The sequence below is a fragment of the Zonotrichia albicollis genome, chromosome Z, assembly GCF_047830755.1.
Source record: "Zonotrichia albicollis isolate bZonAlb1 chromosome Z, bZonAlb1.hap1, whole genome shotgun sequence".
In the NCBI taxonomy this organism is placed as follows: domain Eukaryota; kingdom Metazoa; phylum Chordata; class Aves; order Passeriformes; family Passerellidae; genus Zonotrichia; species Zonotrichia albicollis.
In genome coordinates, this window is record NC_133860.1 from 19,910,699 (window position 1) to 19,936,110 (window position 25,412).

The 25,412-nt window shown below is 36.4% G+C and overlaps 1 protein-coding gene across 1 annotated transcript in view; it reads right to left on the bottom strand.

Moving 5' to 3' along the window:
• TTC33 (tetratricopeptide repeat domain 33) overlaps window positions 1-25,412 on the bottom strand; it is a 43,818-nt gene that overhangs the window by 4,804 nt on the left and 13,602 nt on the right. Inside the window, exons 3-4 of the mRNA XM_005488824.4 lie at window positions 14,749-14,830; window positions 7,123-7,254 (exon numbers count right to left, since the gene is read on the bottom strand). Coding sequence (XP_005488881.1) covers window positions 7,123-7,254; window positions 14,749-14,830 — 214 coding nt within the window. The remainder of the gene's footprint in view (window positions 1-7,122; window positions 7,255-14,748; window positions 14,831-25,412) is intronic.

Below are 25,412 nucleotides of genomic sequence, written 5' to 3' on the forward strand. Positions count from 1 at the left end.
ACCATCTGCTTTTAAGCTTTCCATGAAAGACGTCCCCTAATTAAAACCTGTCTATACAGTTATGTTCATGCACAATAAATAACATTTGGTAAGCGTCAAAGCTGCTTTGATGATTCATACAATACAGGATAAAAAGATCATCTTAGTAAATCTATTGGAAAGGAGTTTTAGTGCTTGATATTTTTACAAAGAAATAACAAAATATTAAAGTAAGTTTTAAATGATGCCAAAAGATCAGAGGGATTATTTTAAAGCAGCGATGTAAAACTGAAAAATACACACTTGTCATCCATTTGAAATTTTATGTTGCCACTGGAATAGTGCCCAAAGCAATTTCTATTATGAAAAAAGAAAATAACAATGGTATTTTTAATTCTTCCCCTAATGGAGATGAAAATCTCCTTCTCAAATTTCCTGTTGCATTGTAGGAAAACACAGTGACACTACATAAAATCAATATTTCTAGCCTCATTTTAAAGAGGAGCTGTAATTTTAGAGACCCTGCATATAAGGACTATAGGATTTTTTATCAGTACAGTCATGTACCTGCTTTTGCTTCTGTAAGGAAGTGCAATGTAAAACCTTCTGCAGTACATTCTTCCTTGTGGAATTACCGTATTTGAAAAATCTGTACTTTTGAAGTATCTTACATTTTTTCTCACTAAATAGTATTCTGTAGCAAAAAGTCTTCTATTTGACCCTTGAGCAGAGTCTCTTCTGCTGCTTTGCACACACCCTTCAAGTGTGAAGGGCAATTCTGATCAGATTGCACTTTTTTTAAACACATGGACTTAGCAACTGTCACTATATATAAACCCCCAGAAAAGCCAGAATTTTAAGAGGTTGCCTCTGCCACCAAAGCATGTGGCAGACCTTTATGTTACACTAGGCAGACACTTTCTGACCTGTTTCAAAGGATGTCTATCAGTGAAGTAAGTAATCTTTTCCTGTGTTAAATGATCTTTAATATGGATTTTTTTTGTTTGTGTGTTTTTTGTGTTTTTACAGCACTCAGCATAGTCCCTTGGGGGTGCTGTGGGTGAGAGGCTGCACATGGCCCAGCCATGGCACTCCCAGCCCAGAGAGCCAAACGTGTCCTGGGCTGCACCAAGAGCCCCGTGGGCAGCAGGGCAGGGAGGGGATTCTGCCCCTCTGCTCTGCTCTGCTGAGACCCACCTGGAGCACTGCATCCAGCCCTGGGCTCCTCTGAACAGGAGGGACAGGGACCGGCTGGAGCCAGCACAGAGGAGGCAACAAAGAGAATCAGGGGGCTGGAGCACAACTCCTGAGGACACTTTGGGAGCATTTGGGCTGCGGAGCCTGGGGAAAGAAGGGTTCAGTGACACCTTACAGCAGCCTCCCAGTACCTGTAAGGACCCACAAAAGACCTGGAGAAGGATTTTTACAAGGACATCCAGTGATAGAACAGGGGATGATGACTTTAAACTGAAAAAGGGAAGATTCAGGCTAGATGTAAGGAAGATACTATTTACAGTGATTTCCTGATGATATGGATTGGGATGCTATTTAGGAAGAGGTTGCCCAGAGAGATGGTTAATGCCTCATCCCTGGAAACATTTAAGGCCCGGCTGGACAGGGATCTGAGCAACCTGATCTACCTGAAGGTATCTTGGCTGATTGCAGGGAGTTGGACTTACAGGTCCCTTCCAAACAAAAGCTTTCTGTGATTCTACGACAATATATTACTGGAATTTGAGTCTTACTTTTGTACTACTCACAATGAACATAAATAACTAATTTTTACAGAAGCATTTATCACAGCAATGTAGAAAATAGGGAAATAAGACATTTTAGTATAGTTAAAGACTCCTCATGACATTTCTCTCCTTCAAACAAGAAAAAAAGTCCCATCCTTTCAGGTATTTTCACTCTAGTTTAATTAGTTTAACAGTTTCTATGGCATAATCTGAATGGCAGATTTTTTTAATTTTTTTTTTTTTACTTTAAACTGTCATATTGAACTTTTCTGTGTAACTTTCTGTTCAGATTATTTCTGCTTTTCAATAAAGAAATTCTCCCTGAAAATTTCATCAAAAGTAATTCTGGTGTCTTACAATATGAGGTGAACACAATATTTTGCACTTCTTACATTTCCAAAACCATTTTATTCAAAGTTTCTGGAACTCTCATGTTCTGGAGAAAGTACTTGAAATATAGCAATTTTCCAGATGTGAAAGACTATTTTTGACTTATCCTTACTGGGATTTGTTAAAATTCCAAATGCATAAGAATCTTTGTTTCCATCTGGTAGATGTGTGTGAGATATCCTCACTTCCACACCTTCCTTCTTCTCTTTATGAAGAAGTTTGCATCCTCCTTTTTCCCCTCCTGTACTTTCTTTTGCTCTGGTGATAGATTTCACAGGTGTCACTTTGCACCAAGTCATTTCCTCACATTTACCACCCTTCTGCCCTTGGTGCACAGCCCGGCAAGGCTGCTGATGCTCTGCTGAAATCACTGCCTCAGGCTGCCTCCACCACACAGATCTCTTACACTGTGCTCTACCAGACACAAGGATATGATCCAGGAGGGCCAAGGAAACAACAACCACAAAAATCAAACCCATCCTAGAAACTGACATAGCCTAAGAAAATAAAGCTCAATTGTAACCAGTATTTTCACCTGGCAAATGAGGACAATCCGGGAACGCGTTTACTTCTTTATTACCAAATTATACTGCCAAATTTATTAGGGGAATTTTAAAACAATGGTGAAATAAACTTTGTTCAACATCCCTGTTTGTCTTACCCTGTGCATCTGATTTAGCTAAAACATTCAATTACAAGGTCTCAATGTTGACAAATGCATTACTCGAAAGTCCTGAGCAAAGGAAGGCACCAGCTAAATCAGCCACAATCACTTACAGAAACTGCGTACCCCTGGCAGAAGTGGAGCCAAAAAGGGCATTTAAACTTTTGGAGACTTGTTTGCCCTTCAGCTTTCCTGATGGAAAACAAAAATCACCTTTGACTAGAAGATCTTTTTGTGCTTTAACAATCACTATCACAAAATATATTTACGATTTCCAACAGTGGTTAAAAAAGAAAAGGGGTTACTCTGTAGTAGATGGAGAGGGCAGGATTAACAAAAGACCTTCCTGGGGAAGCTTATATTACTGACTATTACCTCAATAACTCAGTAGGACTATTTAAAGCTGTTGAAAAGAATTTAACAGAACCCTACTTTAAATTAAAAAGCATGGTACTTTCTCTCTTAACTTACAAACTTCCTAAATACTTTTAATTTTCAGTGGAAGGACAACCACCAATTTCCTTTTTATTACCAAAATAGTCTATGTTTCTAAATGCTAACATTTGTAAAATGTTGAAAAATTATCTCAAATTCAGATTAATTATGTTAATTAGCCGCATTCCAATAAAAGACAGACATTTGTCTCTTTGGGAGTATAAAACTCCCATCATTATCTAAAAGACCAAAAACTATTTCTTTCAAGAGAGATGAAAGTAAAGGGCTGATCTGAGAATTCATATTGTCAAGGCATGATTCTTTTGACAAAATGTTGTGTCAGACTTAAAAGACTGTTAAAGCACTAGCTACTTAGGAGGAATACAGGAAACCACATCCTTCAAAGCATCAAACAAAACCCATGCACAACTGGTGCATATTTACAGATCTTCCCTCTCAACTCTGTGATCCTCAGTCCCCAGGTTTGCCAGGGACCCAGAATGGGCTCAAGCTGAAGTCACAGAACTTCAGGATGGCCGACGGTGGCCAGGACCTTCTGAGGTCACCTGGGCCAAGCCCTGCTCAAGCAGGGCCACCTGAGCTGGCTGCCCACGACAATGGCACAGGGCTGATTAACTTCTCCATGGTGGGAGACTCAGGGCTTTCATTCAGTCCTTGATTTTCTTGCGATTAGGTTTGGTTTTCTTTTTAATATTGCTTTTGCTTGGTTTTCTTTTTTTTTCCTCTTGATTAATCAAAGCACGGGGCTCACCCTGTCTCACAGGTGGAACTGTTGTAATGAAGCTATTAGTGCAAAATTGTTAACTAGTTAAGATGTTGTCAGCAGTACAGGAAATTCAATTTGTAAAACCAATATTTATAAAATATTTGTAAATATTTACTTTGTAAAACCAAGTATTTGCAATGAAATGAGAGAAATACCACAAGCCTGGCTATATTTCTACAGTTACTACATTCACATTGCAGGTTTACTCAGGTGTGCTCTGCACACTGATTTGTAGAATTTAAGGAATTTCTGCCATTACAGAAATGAAGTTTTCCTTGCTCACATTTAAGTAATACTGTTGAATTACGCTATTTAGTAAATTCAGGGGGCAAAAAAGGGTAAACAACTTTCATAAAAGCTAAATGAAAAGGGACTAATTTATCTCATTCTTTCTGTCACAAGTTTGACAAAAACTATATCCAAGCAAATATTTAATTTTTTTTATTATTACACATAATATACAGATTTGTTTGGAAGCAGCATTTTAGACCTGGGAAACTTCAAAATAAAATAGAGTCAATTGTTTTTTTCCTAAGAAAAAAAAATGCATCATTCATTGTGAAGCAATAAAAGTATTCACAACAGAACATTTGGCAGGATGTGGGTAATGAAGACAGATGTTGGTGGGGAAGAAATGAAACAAGGAAGCAGAAGAAGCAATTCTTTAGAAGGATAGTAATTCCCAAATCTAAAAAAAAAAAATTCTAAAAAAGTCTTGATATTTATGCTTTATTAACTTTTCTTTGTAAAAAATATGACACAGGGAAAACCAGAAAATCATGGCAATGAAAGACTAATGGAAAAAGCATAATTATGATTTAAACCACTTGGTCTAGAGGACTCCAGAAGTTCAGTAACTATGAATTCACTTCTTATTTTAAAACTCCATTAGTCTTAGCCTCTTAAGATTCCTTAAAAATCGCTTGGTTCAAAAACAAATAGTGAACATCATTTGCATTTTAGAAGAACTCCCCAACTTCTCTGTATGTGAAAACATATTTATCAGAAGGCAATTCAACCTACAGACAGAAGGCAATGATGTATGAACACACAGTACCACAGCACTGGGGACACCAACAGGCTCCCTGCTCAGACACAATCAGAACTAAGAGGGCAAACTACCTGTGATAACCCCCTCTCCCTCCCTTCTTGATCACAGTAAGGCAAATTTAACAATTACAGGAGCACCTAGAGTAGTGTTTCAGATGAATGAAGTGCTTTGATGCAAATCTCTGATTGTTCCCACCTAAAATGCTCTGCTTTGCATCACTGAATAGTCTCAGATAGATAAATTAGATCCCTTTCTGATTAAGCTCAACAGTGCACTCTAAGAGAACTCTGAAGTGCTACTCTAAAATAAGATAAAATTAAAATAATATGAACACTAGGTCCCCAGCATTCCAGATACCCAGTCCCACTGGTGCTTCATGACTTGTCATGAAATAAAAAAGCTTACAGGATCTGATGAATCAAACTCCTGGATATATTTAGTACAGGTATATTACTATTTATAACTGATATTACAGCAACTGTACCATTTTTTACAGAATAAACAGCATCGGTCCTTGAAAGAAATAAAACTCTAATTTTCCTGAGACTAGTGCATTTAAAATTCTCAGGCATAATTTACAGTGACAGTTTCATACACTTAAAAGGAAAAGACCCAGACAGACCAGACCATCAACCCTAACTTTCTACACCACAAAAACCATGGAATGTCACCACTGCTGAAATGCAGATATGCATGGATTTATTTGAGATATTTAATATTCTAGTACTGCACCAACAAAGGGTGCACACTGCACATCTGTAGCACACAGGTTTTGTCTTAGGTTTTGTCTAACAGGACTGGAGCACCTCCCCACTGAGGATGGGCTGAATAAGTTGTGGCTGTTCAGCTCGGAGAAGGTTAGGTTGTGTGGAGACCTCACAGCAAGCTGCTGGTATCTGAAGGGGGAATATAGGGGAGCTGGAGAGGGACTCTTTTATCAAGGAATGTAGTGACAAGCAGTTATAGGAACAAACTGAAATGCGGGAAATTTAGGAAGATATTCTGTACTGTGAAAGTGCTGAGAATCTGGAACAGGTTGCCCAAAGAAGCTGTGGATATTCCCCAGAGATGGGGAATATTCAAGGCCAGGCTGGATGAGGTTGAAATTAGATGATCTTCAAGGCTCCCTCCAAGCCAAACAGTTCTGTGACTCTATGTGATTCACACAGTTTGCATTTGTTTTGGTTGGTTTCGGGTTTTTAACACTGCTTCTTACTACATTTTAAAAGTTTGTTTTGTATGAATGGTTAACCTACATCAAAAAAACCCCATCATTTTTTAATTCTTGAAAATTTTCAGACATTGTAACTTTGTAAAAACCACTCTAAATTATCAACAAAATTATTCATATCAAAACAGCACACAGCTACTTCTATTCAAAATACAACCAGTATGTTTTTTCATCTAAGAGGTCATGATGCAATGTTTTTTTAATTGTTTTCTGATTCCTCTGGGAATGTGTCTGAATTTGAAAGTTCACCTGTTGTGTTTTCACAGAAACTAGCAAAAAATTATTATACCCCAGAAAAAAAGATGCACTTCAGCTACTGCAGAGCTTTTTGCTCTCTTACTAAATGAAGAAGCACCTGCAGCCAACATTTGAGGTCAGGGAACCAGACGAAGCCAGGAATGAAGACACATTATTTGCTACATAAGCAGGACACAAGAAAAACAAGACACTAGAATTTTATCAGCAGGCAGGTGTAAAAACTGAGCACAAATAATCTGCTCATCCTTGAACTTCACATTACCCTAATCTTTAAATTATGGTGAGCTGCACTGTAGCAGTACAACACACAGAATGTAGTATGTGCAGTTATGTCAGCATAATTCTTCTATTGCATAAAGCCACCAAATAAATAAAGTATATGACACAAAAGTCTTTGAGCTAGCCTGGTCTTCCACAAGTCCAGCAACAAAACCACACAGGAAGCATTTGTGAAACACAAAAAAGCACACGGAACACTGGAGACAAATAATAATGACCTTGTCTGTGTTCAAGTTACCATAAGGATACACAGTAACCTTGGCATTTCTGTACTTTCCTTTTCACACACAATTAATTCTGTTATCCTACCAGTGCTATCTCTCCTAATCCAAGCTGGGCACGTCCCAAAGTCTGCCAGGCATCCCAAGAACGTGGGTTTCTCTGGACAGCCATTTCTGCTGCATGCACTGCTGGAAACATTTCATGTAAAGACATGAGGACCTGTATCAGAAATAGAAAAATAAGAGGAAGAAAAATAAGCAAAACTGAAAAAAAATTTTAACTTTTCTGGGATTACCCAGGCAACAACCACTGTTTCAATAACTAAGATTCATCTTACCTAGCTTTTTTTAGTTAAAAATTGCTTGTCTGACCTCAGATAGTCACCCAGACTCATGTCAATCCCCACAGAGAGAAACGGTCATGCTAGAGGATAATTCACCCAAATTATTTAAGCAATGCTATTAGAAGTAGATTAACTGCTTCTGAAGAGGTCTCTCCTTGTCAACAAACCCCACAGTCTATATAAGCATAACAGAATAGTCAGAAGGACAAACACCTGGAGAGATAAACATAATAAATGCACAAGTACTGTTGAAAAACTCCTGGACTGCAGTTATTCTTTTTAATAGAGAGCTGCAGCCTACCAGAAACAGTGCAGTGCACATGATATAATTATAGAAACAATCCCTGTAACTCAGCATGGAAACAGACCTTAACAATGACTGCTGTATTTAGAGAACAAGCATTCTGCAGAGCCTAACTTAGACGTGAAGTCACCTATATTAAGTAAGAAAAAAGTGGTTTCTGAATGTGAAAATCTCTGTTACTCAGCAGTTACCACAGGATTATTCTCCTTGGCACTGAATCTCCATAACTAAGACAATAAATCACAGTTAGCAATACACAGTGTGGTTCAAAGTTTGCCTTATGTTTCCAATACCACCATGAGATTGGCACATCACCTGAAGACCTGCATCACTCTGAGATCATGATTTCAGACACCCACATGCTATGGTGATAGATACCAGTGTAAGAAACAAATGACAACTGCATTCTTGCAGTATGATGAGAATGTCAACCACAAGAGTTAGACTCATGTGTGGGCAACCACTTTCATCCCAACTGACCATAACTATGATGAATAATATTAGAACATGTTAGGACTATTGCTGAAGTTCAAAACAGATTTATTTAACCTTACTGTTCTATGATATATTAAATAGATAAATATGAGTGTGAAGTACAGGAGGATTCAAATGTGATGATCTTGAGTATTTACCCTAATTAACAAATAGTACAGGCACAGCATAGAGGTGAGCAGTACACTGAAGAAAAGAGAAAGAGGGAAAGGAGAAGACAAAGATTTACTACAGAAAGCAACCCTGGACTGAAATAAAACCAAGAAACATCATAAACATGGCTTCTAAACAGCCCTTTGGATTGATGCTTCTGCTGTTCTCTGTGACTAAACTTTTCTAAAGACTAGTCTTATGGCTTCACTTTAATTCCATCGATGGACTGTACCTTAGAATTCAGAAGTACCTAAAAAATCTTCAGAAAAACAATCTACAGCACTATATCATCTTCCCTCTTTTTCCTGCTCAACTGTTCTCAATGTCTGCATTTTGTATCAAAGTCTATGATAAATGTTATGTGTTTTCCACACCTTTCAGATTAATTACATTTCTATGGGCAGTTTCCCCTATTTGCAGCAGATGTGTGAAGTGAAGCAAACTGTTACTAGTGGAGAAGCGTACATTCTACCAAGATGAAGGGATTCTGCATCTATCAGCTATCTTCTACATCAGTGTCTTAATGTATTTATTCTCATAAGAGAAAACAAATCCAAGTATACATTTACAGGAACATTTTTATGTATCCCAAGTACTCCGTATTTCCTACCAGTACTTTCTACTGCAAACTAATTACAAAACATCTGTGTAAGTGCTTAGGAAATCATTTGTAGTATTTAATGAATCTTACTGATTTGTTTACTGAATTATTACTTTACTAATAAAGGCAGTTATTCCACTTTCATCTATTTACGAGTATTGTGTGCACGAGCATAAACAGCTGCTTTAAAAACGCTCTTCCAGATCATGTAGTAATTACTTTGCCCCTAATAATTTTGGCATTAGATTCTCCAAGTACATTCAAACAAACACACATATGAATGTATATGCATTTTTATCCGACACAGGTAGTTTTTTTAGTTATTAATAAAATGACTCAAGTACAGTTGTCAGTCAGTATAATGAATATACTTATTAATGCACACTATTTTCCTACACTTTTTTTTTCAGGTGAAGAGGTCATCAAAATGAACCTACAATGGCAGACAATGTGTGCAGCCTCATCTTGGCTTACTCTGCTCCAATCTATCATGAGTAGATAATCATTATCTACTCATTATAATGATATCATTATCACTTTAATAAAACATCTCTGTATGTTACTTGGAAACTGAACCAGCAAACCAGCTATTCCACACCTGAAAAACCACACTGAACAAGGAATAAAAAACACTGCCACACAAAGATTTCCTGTGCACAGATTTGACAAGTAGTGCTCAGTCCTTCTGGGGTACAGACACATGGGCAAGACAAAGCCAAACAGAAACCACATGTGCTGTAGCCTCCTTGTCACACAGCGTGCCTGTCACATGCTCAACGCGCAGCCACATCAAGTATGTGTGTATACAGACACACACACACACACAATATATTTACAGTGTACATATGAAGTGATGCGTATATATAGTGATATATATGTATAGTGATAATACTCTATTAGAAAACATTCTTAAAACTAATAAAAAATTTAGGGAAAAAATTTATGAAGCAGAAAAAACATCTTTAGACTCTCACTGCGGGCACACACATACACACACACATATGTATGTGTCAAAAGTGACTGGAGGGAAATGTCTTATAAAGATATTCAGTAAGTGGATTTTCAGGACTTGCTTTACTCAAAGAAATTTATCTTTATTATACGTTTTAAAACAAAAACATCCATGTCCTATAATAACTTCATGTATCAGACTTTTAGAAAAAGTCATACAAGATAAATTAGAAGAATTAGAAGAAATCAGTGGCAAAAACCCAATTAAACATAGCAACTCTCATCAGGACACTGACCAAGTATTAGAAATCCAGGCAGCAGAGTGATCCATCATGTTCTGCCCACAATATTTTGGAAGTGTTATGAATCTGAGTAAGTTTTGGTTTTTAATGAGCTCAGTGGATTGAGGCTGAATCACTATATATAGATACATTCCACTTCCAGTGAAAATGACCCAATTCCTTTTTCCATCCAGTAACCCATTTCAAAATACAGATTAATAAAATTCATCCTACTCATAAGTAGTTTACATTTACTTATGCTCTAAAGCTATTACCATTGCACCATACAGAAATGCTTTATTGCAATTTAGGTTTCTGGAGTTCACACTAAATTTTTGACAGTTTACTCTTCTCTGTACACATCCCAATTCAAGAAAAACAAATTTAAAATAATCAGCACTTACTAGCTGACTTATTATAATCTAAACTTGGGATTCTAAGTCTGGTCATGTCTTAGAAACCTTGTGATTTCTTAAGTAGGAAGAGAGATAGAAGTAGATATTATTTCTTCACTGAGTTCAACATTAAGACAGCCTTTAGAAGAGGGGAAATGGAATGATTTGAAGATTATGGGTTTCACATATAAAAACAAAGAAGTGACATGTATCTCATAGCCTGGTCCTGTTCAAATGAATGCAAATTGAGGATGTAGCATTGAAGGAAACTGGATGCTCATACAGCTGACGACAAAACATCCAAAAAATTATAAAAAGGAACTTAACTTGACAGATTACTTTTGAATTTACTTGTTTCTAAAAATATATATAAAAATTTACTTTTTAATACTTTAAAAATTCTGTCATAGTTGCATAGTTATCTGAGATCTGAGGTGCAAGTGTCACGAGATAAGCAACATGAACCAGGTGAATTCTCAGGAGTAGTACTAAACAGCAGCAAGTCTGGCTCCCAAGACAGTTTGTTGTATAACAACACAATGTTTTAAGTCTTTTGATATCTCTCTTCATCCAAAAATGTCCCACATGGTCCAGTCACCAAACATTAAGACAAAAAATCAGAGTATGCCACAGTCTGCTCCTCCATCTTTGTAGTTCAAAGTAGTAACAAAATAATCCAGTCAATATTTAAGAAATTCAGTCCACAATTAATTTCAAGCAGTCTTAGTGGCTGCATTAATACAGGCAGTCTTTATATATTCCTTTGAATATACTTACAATACCACTTATATTAGGCTGCTGTTGTTGGGTCTTTTTAAAGATTTTTGTTTTTCAACAAAAAATGCAGAAATGAACGAGCATAAACATTTACTTTCCAGTCATTGCTCTTGCAATGGGGAAACAGCTTAGGCTGGTGATGAAGTATCAAGTATGTATACTGACAGACCTTGCATGCAAAGAAAAGTGGACCCCTAACCTCTCAAAAACCATAAAAAACTGTTTTTAAATGGATCAAAGAGTAGCTGAGAGCAACAGAAAAAAATCTCATCAAATTCTATGCTTTTTTGAAGTAATTGAGCAATTCCACAGTGATCCATGTGATTTTCTGGAAATACACTTACTTCAAATAACTTTGACAACTAGGAACTTTAAACACTATTTCTGCTCTTCAGAAGTACTGAAAGACATTTGTCCTACATCTGTTAAAATGTTTTAATAAGGTCTTTGAGAACTTACCACAAACATTTACAGATTCCTACAGTGCCATTACCATATTTATCTGAGCTGCAGTATTGAAAATGTTAAGTTTGCTGTTGAGAAAGGAAATACCCAACGTAAGGTTATCCTAATAAATGTAACGACATAAGAGAGATACTCAATCCTGTGCAAAACAAAAACCACTTCATCCTCCAATTCTCCAACAGATTTTCTTCATAACATTTTCTCGCTGTTAGAAAATTAATACAGACCATAAGGAATCTTTGCATATTGCACAAAGTCATTCTTAAAACGAATCTCCTCCTCTAGTATGTGACACACATATCAAGACAGGGGGATTTTTACAGACCCAGAGCTGGTCAGGCATTTCTGACGCTGCTGTACAGTTCGTCCAAAACATTTTCACTGAGCTACACTGTAATAGCTGCAGTATTTGTGCTGGTATGCTGGACTGGAACAACACAGTCAGTTCTAAGACTGTATCTCTTGAATATTGGCCACAATATTTTTTGAATGAATTACGCATTTCTGTTTTGGCAAAAGTGGATTTCTACAGCTCACATCAATGCTTTTAGAAGTACAAAGGTATCAAATTACACATTCTACTAAACAGCTTCCAGTAAGCATAAGTCATACTGCAAAAAAAAATCTGCAATAATTATTTGCATGCATGAAAGAGACGTTACCAACTGAAACATTACATGTTTTATTAAAAAGATTCAAGAAATAGTTTTATAAACGTGTATTTTGTACACAAGCTTTCCTTGTGTTCTCATTCACAGTGTAACTAAGTGTTACCCAATACAAGAAAGTGAAATCAAAAAGAAATGGTGCAACTGCTGAGAACTGCTCTTTTTCCAGAAAGAAAGCAAAGGCATGGTAGAAGAGAGGGCTGGGCTCCTTCAGCATTTTTTTTCAGCTTTCATTATTCTCCACTTGTATCATTAGACAAGAACAGATAACTCACAAGATGAATCCCAGTAACAGAGCTGTTTCTTAGTTCCTCTTGGTCAGCAGAAAAGCTGTGTGTCTCTAACTCACCTTTGCCATTTTGCTGAAGTACAGGGACTGGGGAGCCAAGTAACCAACAACCCCTCAGAACTATTATCTGGAGCACAGATTGAACCACATTGTAGCACTCACCTCTTTGGATAATTCACTGCATCATAGCTCCAGTCCAGGTAAGCTTACACACTTCACAGCTGTCCTATTATTTTCAATGTGAAAATACTTACTTTTGGTGTAATTTCAATTAAACAGAATGCTTTTGGGGACCTATCTTAAATTCTTGCATTCACATAAGACCATAATAAAAACAGTTACAAGGGAGCTGTTGACTAATTTGTCCCACTGAGCAGAACTGCTCTGAAATTTTTAACAGCTTTTTGTTTACTCAAAACAGAGTTAAAACTTTAAACTATGATAAAATTTACCAATACCATCTTCACATCCTAGCAGATGTGAAGATCTTCTTTACTAGTAAAGTTAAACTTATAAAGGAACAGCTATGTAAGTTAACACCCTTTAGAGCAATCTGGAGTGCTGCTAATTAAAGCAGAATTGCATTATCCTGTGTCTTCCAATAATGCATAATCAAGATTTGAAATTCCTTAATACATAGCTCTGCAGATACTAGAAACTGACACATGAACAGAAAGCATTGAAACCAATTTGTTGAAGAAAAATTTTCAAGCACTTCTAAACACAGAGAAGTCCCAGGCTAAAGCTTGCTGAAGCCTGAGAAAAGGATCAGGAGAGTAGTATTGCTACATGCTCATGCCATTTGGGCAACTCTTTTCCAGCCATTCCACTAGTCTAGACAGATCTTTCACTTACACTAACACTTATGGTTGTGTAAAATACTTCTCCCAAAACATGTTAAAGAAAACCCCTTAAGCCATAAGAATCTCTCAAACCAAAAACATAACCTAGTAAGAGCTAAACCTTCTGCAGCTACATAAAACAAAAGCATCCTTCAGAATCCATCGTCTTGAAATGAAGTCATGATTATTCTATTAATTCTTTTGCAGAATCAAGCTTTCTTCACCAGACAAGACGACTGTGAGGAGCAAATGTGGTAATATCCATCAGAGAAAGCAGCCACCACACCTTGGAAAAGAACCAGCATTGCTTCTTGAGGTTTGTTGGGGTTTGGGTTTTTTGGCTTCTTTTTTAGGGAAGTAGGGGTGTTAGGGTCCTGACTGGGGGTTTTACACAATAAAGAATTAGAGTAACTACAAAGATTTTAAAACTAAACAGTACAGCAAACTTCCTAAAAGTTACAAAACACATTCACCAATTTTTTTTTTCTCTTTTCCTCTCTCCCAAACAATTTAGCTTTTCAAGACCATTTGCTGAAACTCATTAGGTGCAGCTTATGGGGCCTCTTGAGATGCTTCCTACAATCCAGAGGGTGCCTATGGGAGTCACAAGAAAGCTGGAGTGGGACTTTTACAAGGGCATGTAGTGATAGGACAAGGGGGAACAGCTTCCAACTGAAAAAGGGCAGGTTTAGAGGAGACATTATAAAGTATTTTACATGACTGATTTATCTATTTAACACTTAATACAAAACCAGATTGAAGCAAACCATTTGCATACAGTACCCATGTTTAATGCTGACACTAGATAGTATTAAACCCAATCTTTAGAAAGAGCAGGCAGATTTTTAATGGTCAGATTTGCTAATCTATCACACTAAGGCTCTCCTTGATCCCTCCCTCCAATATAATTTTTTTCTCTGCAATGTAGCAACCCAATTCCAACCCAACAAAGATGTTTACTCTGGCTGGCTGGGATAACAGCATTATTCCAATTTCTGTTAAAAGACACCCTGTTAGTTGGTAAAAATGAAATACCCAAATTGTGTTGCAGTTCCTGCGCACAACAACTAAATAACACTGCCCAGTACTTGCTCACAAGCACAATGTTTTCTTTTCTGATTTCTAAACTGGCAAAGAATTGTCATGCCTTACCTGTGATTTCATCTCATAAAGTGTAGCATCCTCTGGAGTTAACTGAAGTGCTTCATCCCACTTGACAAGAGCCTCTCTGTACCTGTAGTTAAAACAATATTACAAGGTCAGCATATTTAAAGGGACTGGATATTTCTTTTTATATCCTGACATTGTCCTTAAGAAAGTGCGATGGCATATGATTAGCATTAATAATTTTTCTAATTACTTGTCCATAAGAACTGTTTTCAGGAACTTGGTATTTTCTGTTCTGATCAAATGGATACTAAGTATTACTACAGAACCGACCTCAAGTGAACATTGGAACACTGGAACCTGAGATAAAGCTTAATGACTTAAAACTACAAATCTTGAACTGAGTCCAATTTCTCTCACTGTCAAAATCACCCTTGGCCAGGCATAAAAAATATATTCTGAACTCAACATGCCATGATACAGTCATAATTTAAAACTTCCATTCTTAAAAGCCTACATTTCTGCACTGTAAGATAATGTAAGACTCTAAAGACATATAAACAACTTTGGTGTACAACTGTAAGAAGGAAGTGGATAGTAAACAGCTATACTGAAATCACCTTTTGGGAAAGCATACACCATGTTGCTCTTTCCTAGGAGAAAGAACAAAACAGAAGAGTTGACTAAAACCAATAAAAAGTAGTCTTGAGCAAACCGGTAAAACTCGGACCACAATGAAGAACTGTATAAGAATAGTGAAATGCAATTACAGACTTTCAGCAATAAAGGTGGCCTTTCATCAACATTAATGAGTCTGTGGGGTTATCACATATTCTCTAAACTTCAAAATCCACATTTATTATGGAAGTGTGTGTGAATGCCTGCATTTACATAAATTACACCGCAAACGTCTGAAAACAGTTACTCTTGGGAGATACATATGCTTCAATTTTAATATAGTATAGGTAAAACTACAGCAATTTTCACATGCCCTTCATATGAAACAGTTTTTATCTTCCCCTACTCCCCATTGTTCCTTCCCTTTCCTTTCCCCAGTTTTCAGTCCTCTGGGCTGTATTACAGCTGCAGGTTTGCCAGAGAAGTCACATAAAGACTTCAGAAACTTCTGAATCAATTCAGAATAGAAAAACAGACTGGAAAAGCAATGCAACTGAAGTCAAACTCTCACTATGATTCAGGTATTATTAGATTGTAAATTACACTAATAAGTGTGATATTTGAATGCTAAGCAAAGGATGTTTCAATAAATTTTCACATTTTCTCCAAGTTTAGGCACCAGCTGCACATTTTTCATTTCAGTTCATGCCCCATGGGCAGGTGCTCACCCTAAAGAAAACATCATGACATTTTCTACATGCCTCAATAGAAGCGTTATGCTACTATTTACTTAGTGGGAACTATTTTGGGTCAAGAAGATTATAGTTTAGCTCAAGACCTAGCACAGATTTGCAAATAAAGCCTACATGAATAAGGGTCTTCAGCTCAGTTAGGTGGTGTCCTGGTCATGCAGAAGGTGCAATATTGTGAGTACAGAAAAAAAGTTTAGTTACAAAAAAATTTTTGGAGAACAGAGAAATTATAGTAATAACATCAGGAACCAGAGAGGAGAGACCAGCACTGGCATTCTGCAAGTAAAAATATGTAAGAAAAGAAGCTGCATTTCAGGAACCTTCATTTTTACTTCTATGAAGGGAACAAAATTGCTCAAAGCACCAATCTGAATGTGATAACTCTGCTAACTCTGAAAGAAGGATCAAATATAAGCTAATATCCCCCAAATCCTGCTAGGTTTTGCTGCTGATTTACCAACAGTCTGCCAAGAAAATAAAGATGGACATGGGAGAAATAGTACATTCACAGAAACACTATGCTACATGTGTTTCTGTGTGTGAACAGTAAATATGTATCTCTGCCTGTGAGCCTCAGAAAGTGAGATCCAAGAGAAAGAAGAACAGAATGACAGCATCACTTCCCAGACCAAGAAGACATCAGCAGAGGGCTGGTGAAGGAAAGGCTCCACCTACACAGGACTGCTGACTATCAGCTTACAGTCTGCAGATACCCACAGGCCTGAGAAATTGTCTTCTTATCAGTGTGCTTATTTCCTTTAGAAGGTCTGATAAAACAGGTCTTCTCTATTCTTTTAAATACTCAGAAAAAAGATCTTTCTATTGCAGCTCCAGGAGAAACTAAGGATACTGTCCTTACTAAGCAAAAATGAGCCACTGTTGCCTCCTCCAGAAATGCAAATTTAGGAAAATTTCTTTATAAAAAGGTAGTCCATTAATCAAAGAATGTTCTATCTTACTCTTCTGAAAGAAAAGATTACAGAAAAGATTATATTAAATATCAACCACCATTCTGAAAAAGATTCCTAGGGATATAACATAAGATTATAAAATCAGTGTTCCAGAAAATGCTTTATGAAAACCATAAACCTTGGCTGAAATAAGAAGGGAGTTAAACAGAGGGGTAGTGTTGCAAAATAAATAATTTTAAAAATAGATAATTTTACTGTTTCCCAGGATCTTTTTTATGAGCTGAACTGTACAGCTTTACCACTGTACTATACCATTGTGAGGAGAAGTAGTTTTGAAAAGGAAAGCTTTGATATAAATATGACATCTGCTTTGGGCTTGGAGCATCTGTCATTTAAGGGGAGGCTCAAAGGAATCTTACCATGGTGCAAAATTACCCAATTTGGAAGTGGGGCAGGCATTCAGAAATGGAATCAGACTCTTCTCACTCATGCCCAGTGACAAGATAAGAAGCAATAGGCACAAACTGAAGCACAGAAATTTCTGTTTAAGCATATCTCCATCACTGGAGATACTCAAAACTCAACTCACAACATCCTGAGCAATTCACTGTAGTTGACCCTACTTCAAGCAGGAGCCAGAGTAGAAAATCTTGGGTTCACGAGGATTTTATGACACTAAGATATTAGCAAAATCAGTGATCATGACTTATGGTATTATTATCTCTTGGCTAAATAAAAACCAATTTTAAGCAAAACATAAACTGACAAAAAATAGATCCATTAATTTTTAGATCTCTGGAATGGCTATGAAAATTTATCTATTGTAGTAATAAAGTCACAGAATTCTAATAATGCACACAACCTGTTTTTAATAGGTTATGAAAACAGTATTTCCAGAAAAATTAAAACCCTTATGTATACGTTTATTATAACTAAGCACCTAAACAGTAATACAAAGCATTGTTAAGATAAGACTATAATACTTTGAAGAATTCTACTTGTAGAATTCCTGTTACGTGGGTACCCAGACACGGCATACTTATCTACCCAGTGATTTCAGCCAAGTAGTATACTTCACTACAAAAAACTATTTTACAGTTACAATCAGAATTTAATTAGCATTTGCTCTTCTTTATTGCAAAGCTTGAAAAAGAAATAAACTACTGACAACGGGATACATCTGGAATGGCTTCAGGACAAAAGACCTGATAGATTTAGACATTTTTTATTTAACAGGCCATGAAATCCCATAGCTCCAGTACCCCTAAAGTACTGGAACTGCTCTCTTTAGATGTGTTCCTGACCATCTGGGAGCTGCAGAAACTTGGCACTTTTTTTACAGCTTGCCAAACTTTTGAAACAAATATCTCGTGCTTACACTTCACTTTTTCAACACCACTCCTGGGAAAAACAATATCTCTTGAACTCTTAAATAAGATCATTAAAACAGATTAAAAAAAGTGTTTGAGGCTTCTTGGTAAAAAACCTATCATTCAGATTACACAGAGATCAATTTTTGAATCACATACATAAATGGTAAAAAGCAGCACCACAGTTCATGAAGGATTTAGAGTTCTATATTTTTACTCTCAGGCTTGCTACAGGCTGATGCTTCAGGAACAGAGTGAGACAGGGCATAAACAGAACGACACTGAAAATATCTGCAAATTAAGTAAAAAGAAGAGATGGTATCAAATTCAGATAAAGTGAGACATATCCGCAGGAGAGAGGCAGAGTACAGGAATACAGTGTCAGGGGAAGACATGAAGACATCTAAGACCTGGGATTTCTTTTAGACTTGGACAGATAGTCCCACAATCAAACGTTACAGGATAATGAGGAAAAATGCAGACAAAGCTAAAAAAGGGACAGCAAATTTTAAAAAGAATATGCCTAATTGTCAAATGATCACAGAGGAGGAACATGAATGGTCTGCAGGGTCAAATTCAGAATTTGTTGGAAACCAGAGGAAAAGAACACTAGTAAGTAATTATACAGACTACACAAAACCAGAAATGAAAATTAAAGCAGAAGTTGATTACAGGAATAAACTTCCCTTTTTAAGCTGGGAGAGTGATGCAGGCCTAGACTCTGGGAGGAAAGATATAAACAGGTAAATGTGGAAACTAAGAAGGAAAAAGGAGAATGAACGTAACATGGCTTTTTTGTTTAACATGGTTTAAAAACTTAATATTTCTCTAACACAGATTTTCACAGTAAAGTACTTCCTCTGCTGGGGATGAGGAGGGAGATGTACAGCACTTAGTAGAATCATTTACAGAAGAACAGTTCATAAATGAGCAACAAGAAGTTGTTTGCTTAAACACATATAGAAAATTTATTTCCACAGCACATATAGCCTGATAACAGTCGTAGGATTAGTACTCCTTACTACCTTGCTTCATCTGAAGTTTTAGCAACTTCCCAATTTTTTGTCAGGCAATTCTGACAACTATTGGTGAAACATGCTCACTGCAGCACAAAAGCATGGCCATTTTGTGATAAAGTGTCAAAGGCCACTTGTGATTATGTATGAAAAAACCAGCGGTTTTATTATCCACTAAACCTTTCAACAAAATGTTTTAATTTAACAGTCTCAGTTAGATGTGGCTACACAAGAGGTGCATGCAATTCTTCAAAGGCCATACATGTAGGCCTTACCCCACAGTAAAGGAGACATAAACAAACTCACTGCAGCTACCCTTTGAGAAGATAAACTCTTCTGAATTGACAGTGGGGCAAAACAGCATGAACATACCTGAAACACATAATTTGAAATCCCACATATTGAGAGTTACTATTCTTGCACACATTAGACCATTTAAAATCAGGACATTAACACCTGGACACTTGCTGTGTTCAAAATGAAAATACATCTGGTTTACATAGTGAGCACAGAACTCTGTTACATGTGAATCAGCTGAACATACCATAAAATTAAATAGCTACACAAGTATTTCAGACACTTCTCTCTCCCAATGACTTCCACAGAAGAGCAGATAGGAATTATCATTTCATCATGTGCCAAAAGTAATTACCATCCACCATGACAATGAACTACAAGATCAAATTTTTCATGGAAGCTCCGCTCACCAGTTTCCTAATTTTAATTCCAGCCACAAATGTAAATATGGCTCATTTCTATCACTGTATCTCATAGGCAAATGCAGTTTGGAAACTACCTCTGTCAAATAAAAATTGTGAAATACAATACTGGAGAAAGATAAACAAGTTAATATAAAAAAATCAAGTACCCTAAAGCAAAAGCCATAGAATCAGGATTCTGGTACAATCTCTGACACATGGCCTCACTCACAGGAATAACACTGAATTTCCTCAAACATGACATGAAAAAGTAAATCTCAAAAAAATTACTCTTTACTTTTTCACAATCACTTTCTTGAGACACAGGAATGGAGTACATTACAGTAAATAATTAAAGCAACAAATACAGACAAGATGGGGAGTGAGCAAACATCTCTTTCACAAGTACATTCTACATTGAATTGTGAGCCGAGGGCTCTGCTGCCTTTGACTTACTTTATCCCATTCTTTACAACCTGGTCAATCACTATTTCATGCTCCACCCCACTCAGATACCTCGCTTATCTGTAAGCAGACAAGAAAATTTGCAACACAAATGCAAATTTTCATTCCCAGGCCATCAGTGTGTGCAATTTCAGGGCTTTGCTCCCAAGGGAGGCTTTGGGAAGCATGCATGCATGTGCCTACACTTGTCTTTAGTCTTCAAAAATGACACCATTACTTAAGCTCTGATTGAAGAGAATTATATAGTTGGTTAACAAGCAAGTTCAAAGCACGTGTTTTTTCTTTAAAAAACCCTTTTTATTCTGGGAAACAGAACAAGTAAGTTGCATATTACTGAAAAAAATCTTAGTTAAAAGACACCAGTCATATGCAAAGCTCTATATACGGGACATTCTACAGCTTTGTTTCTGACCTTGCTGCAGATCCAGGACTTGGCACTGCTACCTCATATTTTTCTCTCAAAATATGGCTTTAATAGAGAACTTATATAACACAGAGGAATTTACTTACCTGCAATAAGATTACATCATGCTGACTGTCAGAAGGGCTACAAATACACTGCTAATCATTTGCAGTAGTCCTGAGAACTTGATACTGTACTTTTTAAGTGAGAATAGTATCTCAAGGTCTTGCTGGAAGCTGTTAACTCAGACATCAGAGCATTATTCAGAGTGTAGGACAGCAACTCCAAGAAATCACACTTCTTTTAGTTAAGTAGTGGTTTTTCTGGTTTAGTTTTGCCATGGAAACCACAAGTTTTCAATCAGAAGTGACTACTGTCATTGACTGGATACCTGCTTAACTATAGAATTATTAACAGACAGACTGTGGTGAGAAGTATTTAGGTTTTTACCATGTAAAAATCTGAAGGTGCAGTATGGATAAATGTTTGACCTTCAGGACAAGACAAAAGAAATAATCCATTTCTGCCTGTATTCTATCAACGCTAAAATGTCATTTACAAAATAGAACACAAAGATGTGTAAAAATCACAAGGAAATATCTTAATCCACCAGATAGCAAGCAACATTCAAGAACTTCTCCATACACAGGCAAACCTTTTACCTGTATTTCTCCAATATCTATAGCTGCAAGTTAGGTACATATCTGTTTTCTATTTAGAAAGGCAGTGCTAAGAACAGATTTGTTGATACAGGGAAAACAACAGCTATATGCACATACTGGAAGTCATATTAGAGTGTTTAAGAACAGCAATCGTCAAGACATTCCACACCACTGAGAAATATTCTCATACAGTTAGTTCATTGTATAAATAGTGTTCATTTACAAACATTAAAAAGGATAAATATTAATTACATTCATATCGTTAAAATTCAGTTACAAATGCTTTTATGTTCAACATTAGTATCAGATTAGACCACAGCTAGTAAAAAAGACAACACCTAAGAATCCCTCTACAGGGTCTAAAAGCTGTATGCTTTCCCACCATCCATAAACATGTGGAGTGCTTTGTTAAAGACCAAACTTGCAATTTAATGTAATTAATATTGGGTATTGAAAGTCATTTCACAGATTAGAGCTCTGTAGGAAGCCCAAATTCACAGGGACAAACAGGAGCAGCATGAAAATATAAGAAGGAAATAAATTTTTATTACACCTCAACCTGCTATTTTCATTATCTAAGCAGTAAGAACTGACTATCCTAACCCTGCAAGCTCCAAACTAGTATCAATTGTATTGTTTCAGTAAAATCAGTTCACCATTGTAGTATTTTAAACAGAAGCTGCAAATTAATATAAATCAAGTATTAGACATTGCAATAGCTGTAGTATTTTAACTATTCACAGAGAAGTAACACATTTCTATAGCTGGAATGAAATTCTAAATAGAAAGCTTTAGTTCTTCAAAATATCTTCAACAGCAGTTCCTCTGAAAGCAGCAAGAAGGAAAAAACTTGTTATGCTGCCTTTGAAGCAATATTCTGGTCTTGAGAATTACTTGTTCAGACACCCTTTAGACACACACTAGTAGATGCCAAAATGATAGGTGTCAACTCTTTTGCTGTTAGCTGTGAGGATATTTATTCCTTTTAAGCTTTTAATTATTTGTCCACAGATAGCAGGCAGTTCTCACTTACTTAACATTATGATCCTAACACTTCTCAGAAATCTGACATAGAAACTTAACATTATGATCCTAACACTTCTCAGAAATCTGACATAGAAATTAAGGCTTCAAGTCAATAAACCAAAAGAATTTATTAAATGCTGGGCTTAAAACACCAGCATTCCTCTATCTTTCGCAAAATTGTTTACTGCCAAATTATGATGTTCAACATAGTGTATTAACATTACAAAGTATTTTGGGAGAGATGATTCAAGAAAACAACAGTCTGTTCATATTTTAATCTGATTAGTTCCATCTCACCTAATTGACATGCTTTTGTTATCTGTGTTAAATAATGTAATTTTGCTTCATTTTCTTTCTTTCCATTACTTACAGCCACTTTACAGTATTTTCTGATGAATAATAAAGACAAGAAGTTATAGACAAAAACAGACAAAAATACAAAGATAAGGGAAATGTATACTTCTCTAATGTATTTTCATACTTGAAAGGCAATTTTATTTTTTCATTAAAATTCCACGAAGTTAAGTAGGCAGGTGGTCTATACACCTCCCACACAGCTGAAACTACTAGACAGTACTGATTTTAAATGACTATAAAGTACTAGTCAGCAATAGCCATGAAGTCTCCTGAAATAAGTAAAATATAGATGTCTAATGAACAGAACAATCTATCTGCAAGGACATAATATACATAGATATACAGACTGTATGGAGACTGGGTGTCATTACCTAGAATTAAGGAAACTATCACAGTTCTAAATCTCACAATAACCAAGAACTCATCCACATGAAAGTGGCAAGAAGAGCAGCAACTTTTCACTACCAGGACTACCACAGCAAGGAGTGGTGGCCTTCAGTGTCACTAGACACAAACGCTCTACAGAGGGTCAGATGAGTCACGTTGTGACTTGTGCTTCAAGATCCATGGCAGAGCTGACTAATCACTTACAATGCTGTTCCTACTGAAATGCAACCTCACAGGAACCATTCAGGCTGATGGTTTTGGATGGCACTGGCATTTTGCAAAATAAAGCAAGACCTGTCAAAAGAGGAACAGCAAGAACTGTTGGAACTGTCTATTTCAATGTTTTTTCCACACTACAGCATGCAATGCAAAATAAAACATTAAAGATTCAACAGAAGATTAACTATCAGATGTTTTTATTTGTGCCGACTACTGGATAGGAATACTTCAGTACAAGTGTCTTGTTCAGATTATCCCATGCTTCTGAATTCTAACTTGTAAAATCCATTCTCCCTCTTAGTCTTAATTTATGACTCAAATCCTATGTTCCACCTAGCAGGAAACATCTACAAGGAATATTTTGAGTTCTGAAAGATAGTAGCACCAAGAGATTCACAAGACAGTTTCAAGAAAGCAAACAGGGCAACAGACAAAAGATTGTTGTGAAAATGGTTTTTTTCCCTTCTGGGTAAAAAAAAACCACCAAAAAGGAAGCAAAGCTTCATAGCTTCCTGCATTCTGGACAACAGACCTGTGTCTCAATTATAAAAATATGCCCTTTAACATATACTCTTTACACGTGAGGTTGATTGCACTGATAAAATGAACATACTTAAGTCTGACTTACAAAAGACTATCTCTACAATTCCTTTTCCTGAATTTATGACTCTACAAACTCTAACAGCACCAATGAATGTTCTTTAACTGAAACATATACGACCTCACCTTGGTGGTTTTTTCCCAGTTTTCCTCAATATTTATGATTTTTTTCTCTCAATCTCAATTCATTATCAGAATAACGACCAAAACTAACCCTCCCAATCAGTTAAATTAAATAAAAACCAACAAATTACGCAGAAAAAAAGGACCGGGTTAAAGATTTTTCATACTTACACAATGTTTAATGTAATAATACCATTAATTTGTATAAAACTTCCTTAGTTTTTATTACAGCAATTCCGCAAATTAATTAGGACATTTTAATTATCTTTGTTCAATTTTTAGTATCAATTTCCTTTTTTCTTTACACCAACAGCACTTCTAAATTTTTCCCAATATTGCTTGCAATTCCCTTCTCACTTTGGAAAAGGGAGAAAAATAATCTCTTTTCTTTTCTCACAAAAGAAATCAGTTACAAAAATAAGTAATTTCTGAAATCTTATTCAGTTCCACCCACAATATCAAGAATTATCAGAATTCTGCCATATTTCTGAAAGGCAAATGTTTTCCAACAACTCTGCAACCTTCTGGTAAGTCCTTAAAAGTTGTTCTGCACTCTCCTCACCTACCTCAGTTGACTTTCCTGTCCCTGCTTTGCACCAGTTTAAAAGCTCTGGTTCCTTGAAGCAAATCAACAGCCTAATCAAGGTAATGACCTGTCCAACAGTTTGTTTTAAAGTACCAGGCAGCTCCCTGGTGTAGTTCTCCATTTGGAGAACTGCACTGGAGAGTGTTATACTGGAATCACACGGCAGAATTACTTCATCAATCAAAACAGCTGTTGTGATAGTAATGAAACTCAATGCATTACAAAAAAATGCATTTTAGGAAACAGCATCCTATCACCTTCATACTCAGAGCTCTGCAAAAAAACTTTCTAATTTGACAGCAACAGGAAGATGGTGTAGCAGGCACTGACTAAAACAAAATTTATTTTCTGGACTAGAAAATTTTCATTTCAATCTCAGCATGTGATCCTACCCCTAGAATGTTATATGTACACCTTTTCGTTATCAAGCCCCTATTTCAGTTCGAGGTCTCAGTAAATATTAATCAAATTCAAATCAGAAATGCTCTTTGAGGACTGGAAATTGGAACACTTAAC